The 7,780-nt window shown below is 50.9% G+C and overlaps 2 protein-coding genes across 2 annotated transcripts; one reads left to right on the plus strand and one right to left on the minus strand.

Annotated features, from left to right (window-relative positions):
- Positions 1-654: 654 nt before the first annotated feature.
- Positions 655-2,370, minus strand: BU24DRAFT_129122 (uncharacterized protein). Its single transcript, XM_033520997.1, has one exon. The coding sequence runs from the start codon at positions 1,921-1,923 to the stop codon at positions 955-957; it is 969 nt and encodes a 322-aa protein (XP_033388249.1). The 5' UTR covers positions 1,924-2,370; the 3' UTR covers positions 655-954.
- Positions 2,371-5,516: 3,146 nt separating this feature from the next.
- On the plus strand, positions 5,517-6,450 carry BU24DRAFT_343000 (uncharacterized protein; the record flags this gene model as incomplete). Its single annotated transcript, XM_033523344.1, has 2 exons — positions 5,517-6,108; positions 6,197-6,450. The coding sequence occupies 2 exons, from the start codon at positions 5,517-5,519 to the stop codon at positions 6,448-6,450; spliced, it is 846 nt and encodes a 281-aa protein (XP_033388250.1).
- Between the last annotated feature and the right edge of the window lie 1,330 nt (positions 6,451-7,780).

Consider the following 7,780-nt stretch of genomic DNA (forward strand, 5'->3'; position numbering starts at 1 on the left):
AGTGTTCACGATGCGTCTGTCAAGGCAACAAACAACATAGAACTCAAGAAAATGGAGGGTTTCGCTATTTACTCTCAAGATATGTCTACGGTAGATCATATTTCAGTATAGCTGTAAATGCTTTTTTCCCTACTCAATCCTGCCATCATTTGGAAATCACCAATTTTGATCTACCTAGGGACTCGAACATGATCAAGGTCCCCAGTGTTAAAACGTGATTAATTGCACAACGGTGTAGGTATCTCCAGTCACTATAAGTTGAATGATACCGCTGCTTTAACGACGGATTCACGCCCTCTAAAAATGCTTTGCAGCGGCTTGGGATATTAATGGCCAAGTATTCAGTCACTGCCATGAGCTCTTGCGGCTACATCGATTGTTTTTGGTGTTCAAAGAGCGTCGACCCTCTGCGAATACAATACCCCTTCGGCGATTTTGGAGGGTTTGTGGTGCTAAGAGATGATGTGGGAAGTATCAATTGCCATGCATAAGTAGACGGAAGAAGTTCACAGAAGCGAGGAGACCCTACACGAGAAGTGGCTACACAATAGCAGGAGAGGTGATGACGATGATGGTTTAACGGTATATGATTTCCAGTCAATGAGAGAAACTAATTACAATCCTATAGCGAGAGATGAGTCCGTAATATAGCAGACATGGTCCAACAATAAAGTGCGTTCCGAAATAAACGACGTGTCTCCAAGGCAGTGAGATGGCGAGTTCCAGTCGTAGTAAAAGAAATCGAAATAATCGGCATGCAAGATGTTTTTGTATAATATAGACAATGCCAGACACCGCGCCGACGGAAGCTATGCTGATGTGCTCGTGTTCTGCGTAAGGTCATCCAATGTGTCCTCCCTCGAATCCAGTGAACGCCGGCCCTTGGGCCAATAAGAAAAGAAAATAAACGACATCGCTCGAACGCAACAGAAAACCCCAAGGGAAAGTACAGGACTATCGTGCGCGCGAAGTTAGTCGAACAGGCGGCATGACAAACTCCTCCTCGTCTTCATCATCGTCGACTTCTATGTCGATACCCTTCGACGAGATGATCGCGGCGGGCGAGGGCCGCACGGTTGGGTGTAGGGGTTTAGCAGCTGCCACATCGAGTGTTGGGGTTGCATCAGTCTTGGACTCTTCCTGCGATTCCTCCTTTCGCTGCGCGGCACGCTTGCTGTGCTCCTTCGTGGCCGTGATCAATACACTTTCGAAGTGTCGGTGGACGCCGGCAAGTTCCTTTCGGCAATCGCCCTCACGAAGTGACTGATGTGCCGCCCTCTCACATAGGCTCTGTGCTTGTTCCAATGATTTATCGGTCGTGTCGAATAATTCCGATGAGGTGATAGCGCCCGGGTTGTTATTGCCGAATGTTCCTCTCATCATTCCCCTCGATCTCATCGACGTCAACCCAACTCGGGGTCTATATCCAATCTTTGCCATGACTGGGTCTTCGGCGTCATCGTCATCTGAGCTGTCCTCCGGGCCAGCAAGCGCGGCCAATTCCTCCATCTTGGCTGCCATCTTCGCCTTTCGCAACATGTTTCGCCCGGTGCCGATGGCCCTTACCAGCTTTTCAAACGATTTCTGAATCTCGCCATCGTACAAGACGATGATCATAGCCTTGGATCGGGACTTGGCTGGGCCAGAGGCATTTCCGGAGATGACGGATGGGGCCTTCCGTTTGCGCGCCGCGGAGAGGCATTGCTGAGCGTCGGAAGACGGGCCTTGTCCAGGAATTATGTCATGTATGTCTCTTATAGATTCGATCGAGCCTGTCCTCTTCTTGGTGGGTGCGGTCCTGGAGGGGATCTTTGCCATTTCCGCCTGGAGACGGACGAGGTTCTCCTCGATGCCAGCCATGTCCGTGAACCATGATGGAATGTTATCGTGAAGGAAGGTGAATGCCTTGTCGATGTCGGACATTGTGAGGGGGATGGAAGTGCTGCTTGTGATAGATGAAGGTGATTGAGTGAGTGTTAGTTACGATCAACGAGATCGGAAGTGGGCTGTTTTGTTGTGCAAACCCGGCCAGAGGCAGCCAGGAAGACGGGAGAGTCGTCAGGCGGGAGTGTGGAGTGTAAGAGATCGATGGGAGATAGGAAGTTATTCGCAACCAGTTGAGGACGGAGATGGGCGACGGGTGGTGGTGGTGGTCAGTAGAAGAGGTAGAGAAGAGGAGGAGGAAGTGAGGATGTTGGGTGAGTTGTAGGTGAGATGAGAGGCGAGAAGAGGGTAGAAGAGGGTGTGTGGGTGGGTGTGGTGTGCGGGTGCGCGGGTGTGGGAGGGCGAGTTTACTTTAGGTGGAAGCAAGTGTAGGGTAAGTGTAGGGAAAGTGTAGGGAAAGTGTAGGCAAGTGGAAGTGGAAGTGGAGGGAGGCGTTCCGGGGGAGGGCGGACTGACTGCCTTAAGAGAGAAGCCGCATGCCTAGTCGACTTGGTCTACTCAGTCCCTGTTCCCCTACCCTACACTGTACAAACCATCACTAATACCACCAGTCCACCCGCATACTACACAGTACAAACTGTAATACAGCAAGCAAAGCAAGCAAGCAACGGCCAACAAGTGCATGCACTGCAGCTCAATACATTACGAGCTAGTTTGACTACTCTCTCTAATTATCTACCTTGCAAAAGACCAGGGCCGGGATCGAGAGAGAGTTGAATTGAGTGACAGGGTTGTCTTGTCTTGTCTTGTCTTGACTGGCTGTTTGGGTGGAGCGAAATGCGATCAGCATTCTCAGCCTCTGATTGGTTAGACTCCTGGACAGTAGACTAGTACTACTAGGACAGACAGGGACAGGGCAACATGTCGCATACCTCCCTCTCCACTCCCCTCACACATACACAATTACACACACACAACGCAACATACATCCGCATACACAGTCACGCATAGACCCAGTAATGGTTCTCTCCATCTACTATTGATTCTCTTTCATCCTTTCCTTCGGTGCGTGTAGGCTTGCGGCGGGATAGGCCTCATGAAAGAAAGAGAGTGTGAGATTATCGGAGTAGAAGATGGTGCTGGTAGTGTTGGTGTTGTTGTTGTTGGTGGTGCTGCATGGGTGGATGGAAATAAAAGATGAGGGAGTGCGCCTCTTACTCCATCCCATATGCCATATCATGTCCCCCTCCCCTCCCCTCATCTGAAGCGGAATACAGCGTGTGTGTGTTGTTACGAAGAGGTTGATGATCATCATATGCATCGGTACACCACTCTATGGTACGGGCCATGCCATGCCATCAGGGCAGACCGCAGATCTAGAAACCCCATCCGTACCATGGCTAATCATTGTGCAATTCCCTCCTAGGCAATAATGCACCCAACAGTCTCTGGTACTTGGGAATCTTTGACCGGAACCAATCCCCAATTCATGGTCACAAAGGCAGTTTCTTAGTACCAGACGTCCATCTCCATGTCTCGACTCTCTAGAACTTGCAATTATGTCCGTCATGGTAATAACCCCTCCTGCGGCACGTGTGCGCACTGGAAATGAAAGAAAGGAAGAAAGAAAGAAAGAAAGAAAGACAAGGTGTTGACAACCCCGAGAGTCGTTAGTAATGACGGATCTGCCGGAGTTCGCTTGGAATTCGAGTGAGGAGCTTCGCATCTGCATCCCTCCCGTGTCTGTCCACCACAACTAAATGCCATACATGGTTAACGCAGTAGGTAGATTGCATTATTACTCCAGCCCAAGCCACGCTACTCTGTACAGAGCAGGGCCTTGCGCGGATACAGATGCCAATCAATCTACTCGTTAATGTTCAACCCGTCATCCTCCACCGCACATGTAGCGCCTACGTTCATTGCGGCAGCAGACTTCCATGCTCGAATACACGCAGTCATCTCATACAAGCATCAGCCCCAGTCAGCCTCTTCCGCTCGCATCTCCCCTCTTCGCAGCTCTGCTCCTCCAGTAATTGCCTTCAGAAATCGTATGGGGAGGCTGTCTGCCTATTCTGCATCATCTCATGCCGTTGCGGTGCGGTGTGAGCAGCCCCACCGTCCATTATGCAAGTTCAATCATCATCGAAACGGCTCAACATTGATTCCCAACATGCTGTCGCTTAGTCCTCGCCGCATGCCACCGTCTTTCCTGCCTTGTCTAGTTATTTGATCTTTCTTTTACTTTCTTGCTTCGTCCTTGATCGCATACATAATGGACCACGTCCTCGGTGCCCTTGGACTCGGAGATGTCGAGGCCACCTGACCATCCCGCCCCCCAGCGACATTGGACACGTCGACCGCTTGTCTCCATTTCGTCCTTCAGTTCACCATACTTCGCGTCTCCCGAGTACGAACACAATGTGCCGCTCCGAGATTGTTGAATGATCATTCGTTGCTCGAAGACCCTCGAGACTCAAGCGCCCGACTCCTCGTCAAAGCCTGCCACTTGATGCCTCTTAATCTATCCACGTCTCCCTAGCATGCTCAACCCCCTTTGTCTCGAACATGGCCTCGAGTACGAGGTTTAGCAAGTCTGATTTATTATTGCATGTGTGAAAAGGTGGTGACGAAACGTCCGCGAGCAAGGGCGACGTAGCTGTGATGTGATGAATCCATCCATCCATGTTCGGCGGCTTGATCCGGGCACGCGAGCAGAGAGAGAGAGACAGCAACAGCTCAAGAACAAAACATGATCGGGCGTTGATGCATGCTCGCATGAAATAAATCAAACGGTCAGCCCGACTCTGCTATTGCGAAGGGTCACCCTGCTATCGTTCCCCGTTGCAGAAATAGAAAAAGGTCATTTCTGCCTCCCAATGCGGCTCTTAACGCTGGCTGTTATATGTTTGTGTTCCGTATTGAAACTGCATTGCTGCTGAAGGGGAACAGGACTGGGGTATATCACGCTTCTAGGGGTTGCATAGCAAGCAAGCTGCAAGATCATCTTCATCCTCCTTTTCCAGGCGAGAAGAATAGGTCAATGATGAATAGGCGAGTCGGTATCATCTAAGTGAGGTCCTAGGTGCATCTGGTTTCGGCGAGTGCTTCTTCATGTTTCGCAGTGTCTGAACTCATCAGATGGTGGCGCCGCTCGAGCCGAAGCTGTTGTACTCCGTGCACCTTTGCTTGCACTCTGCCCTGCCAAGGCGTACAACGTCGCAGCGAATGAGATCGCGTTTCGAAATAGCCCATGTATTGCTCGTCATGCTCAACACCATCGCTTTATTCCTTTCAATGATGATCGAATGAGATAGAGCTCTCAACGTTGCGTGGAAGTGAAGAATAGCAATGGCGTGTCGACAATCGACCGCAATCGAGGATTTACCTCCAGAACTTACACTTTCGTTCTGCAACTAGCCCTCGATGCATGACGACATCATCTAAACACCACACCCATCGAGCCATCATCACCAAAACAACAACAACATTTAACACCCACCTCCACAGCTATACCCTCACCTACCCTCCCAATCCGCCTCCTACAACACCAACAACCTACAACCTACCACCACAAACCAACCATAGCTTCCACCTCCCTCCAACGACGCCTGTCGCGTCTCCTAACCACCATGTCCACCACCGCCCCCCCAGCCTCCGCCCTCCCCCAAGCTCCCTGGAAATCCCTCTTCAACCAGCACCTCTCCTCCATGAAGCCGCCCCAATTCGTCCTCAGCACGCTCTCCACCGCGCCCGCAGGATCCTCCACGCCCTACGTACCCCGCGCCCGGTACTGCATCTTCCGCGGCTTCTTCACCGAGCTGCCGGACAACGAACACAACCCCGCCGAGCGCAACCCGCGGGCCTACGAAAGCGACCTCCCGACCTTCACGACGGACGCGCGGATGGAGAAGGTCGCGCAGATCTTCGGCACGGGGCCGGGCCATGCGGAGAGCGAGGAGCAGATGAGGGGGAGTGGTGGGGGCGGGCCCGTCGAGGCGGTTTGGTGGTGCGAGGAGAAGGGGACGCAGTGGAGGGTTAGGGGGAGGGCGTTCGTCGTTGCGGAGGATGTGGAGGGCGAGGGGGAGGAGAGCAGTGGGGTGAGGACCGTGAAGAGTGAGGTTGGGAAGAGGATGAGGGTTGTGGATGAGGAGGGGGTGGAGGGGTGGAGTTGGGGGAGAGAGCTCACGGCCAACTTTGGGAATCAGTCGCCGGGGATTAAAGGTATCGTCCAGTTATCCAAGATTTCTTTTCATAATTTCTGTTTCTATTGTGCTTGTGAAGACATCAATCTAACAATATAACCATTTAGGATCCTTCAAAGGCCCTCCCCCAGGCCATCCCGTGACCTCCTCCTACGACACCCAGAACCTCTCCCTAGGCGCCAAAGTCACCGATCTCCACGACACAACTGCCCGGAAGAACTTCCGGCTTGTCGTCATCGTCCCTGATGTCGTCGAGCAGACCGACATCAGCGATCCCGCAACGGCCCGTCGCTTTCGATACACGTTTGACGAGAGCACACGGGCGAATGCTGGGTGGAGGACCGAGGAGCTGTGGCCTTGACAATGTCATGTAGAAATTCTTGGCTGAATAATATAAAACTGAAGATTTACTCCGTGTTTTCAAGATACATATAATTTATGTCGTCGACGTTATGAGTAGGTTGTGACGTGCAGACGCCACACACAATCCAAGCACACAGATGCCGTATGATCCACAATAAGGCCGACTCTCACATTAACACGATTCTCATACTACAACATTAGTTAACGCATGTCAAATGGACCCTAGAGACACATCACTTCCATCAAAGAGCCTGCGAGTCAAGCTTGTCGCCGAATATCTATCATTTTTGGCTTGGCCATTAGATCTTCACCGCATGTGATCGGCAAGCTCGTGGGTTTTTCAATACACCTTTTGACAACTAGACACACTGTTTTCTGACATGAACGATCGTTGCCAAGATGACGCACGATAGAAATTCATTATTGTTTGCAATGATTAAATGGAAGAAACACAATCGCCTCGGACAACCACTTTCACTATTGAAACATGTGCAAGAAATAATGCAGTTCCTCGTGCCTTTGCCTGTGCCACACACACACCTACACAAATCACAAACTATCGATTCTCCCTTCCCGTCCGTTCGTCCCTCACAACCAAAAAACCAAATTAAGAGAAACTCGAATAACCTCATCATCGATCACCCCATCCCACCCTTCCCACGTAAGCTAACAAGCAAAAATCACAAGTTAATCGCACGCGTTTCTTTCACACGGTTCCGACGCTGTGGCTCAAGTCGGCGACCACGAATGTCGAGCTTCGCCGCAATAATGCTCGGAGCACGGAGGAGATGGATCGGGAGATACTCCGTCCCTGAATATCATTCAATACATAGGTCCATATCGATGGGTGCGAATGTGTGTGATTTGCCTACGCGTATACAGACGCGCGTGCGCGGCGTATGTGGACTGCGAAGGTTAAACGGACACGCCGTTGAGACAAGAGGTGTGAACAGCCAAAGCGTCAACGGCGTTACAATCCCGATCTTAGCTGTTACAATGCACTTTCTGATTCTACATTTTTGGGGGTTGGTAGTGCTGTTATTCGAATAATTAGTCGTGTGAATTATGGACTATCTGTTGAAGATACTCGTAAACACCTAGACATCATCGATCAAAACGCCTCACTCTCGAAACCTTAACATCGGATAATCGTCAATCGCATGCAGGGTACCTACTGTTCTGAAAAGCCATTAAGGTACGAGACAGCTATTGTTATCAGAAAGCGGTAAGGCGCGAACATTCGTGCTTGTGCAAGGGAAAGCGAGAGCGTATGCACATTGTAATCAATCAATCAATCAATCAATCAATCAATGTTTCCGCTTTGCCCG

Source organism: Aaosphaeria arxii (genome assembly GCF_010015735.1).
Source record: "Aaosphaeria arxii CBS 175.79 unplaced genomic scaffold BU24scaffold_2, whole genome shotgun sequence".
Lineage (NCBI taxonomy): Eukaryota > Fungi > Ascomycota > Dothideomycetes > Pleosporales > Aaosphaeria > Aaosphaeria arxii.

What these genes read in the sequence shown, in the direction of transcription:
- BU24DRAFT_129122 (XM_033520997.1), bottom strand. Translation starts at nt 1,923, where the DNA reads ATGTCCGACATCGACAAGGCATTCACCTTCCTTCACGATAACATTCCA.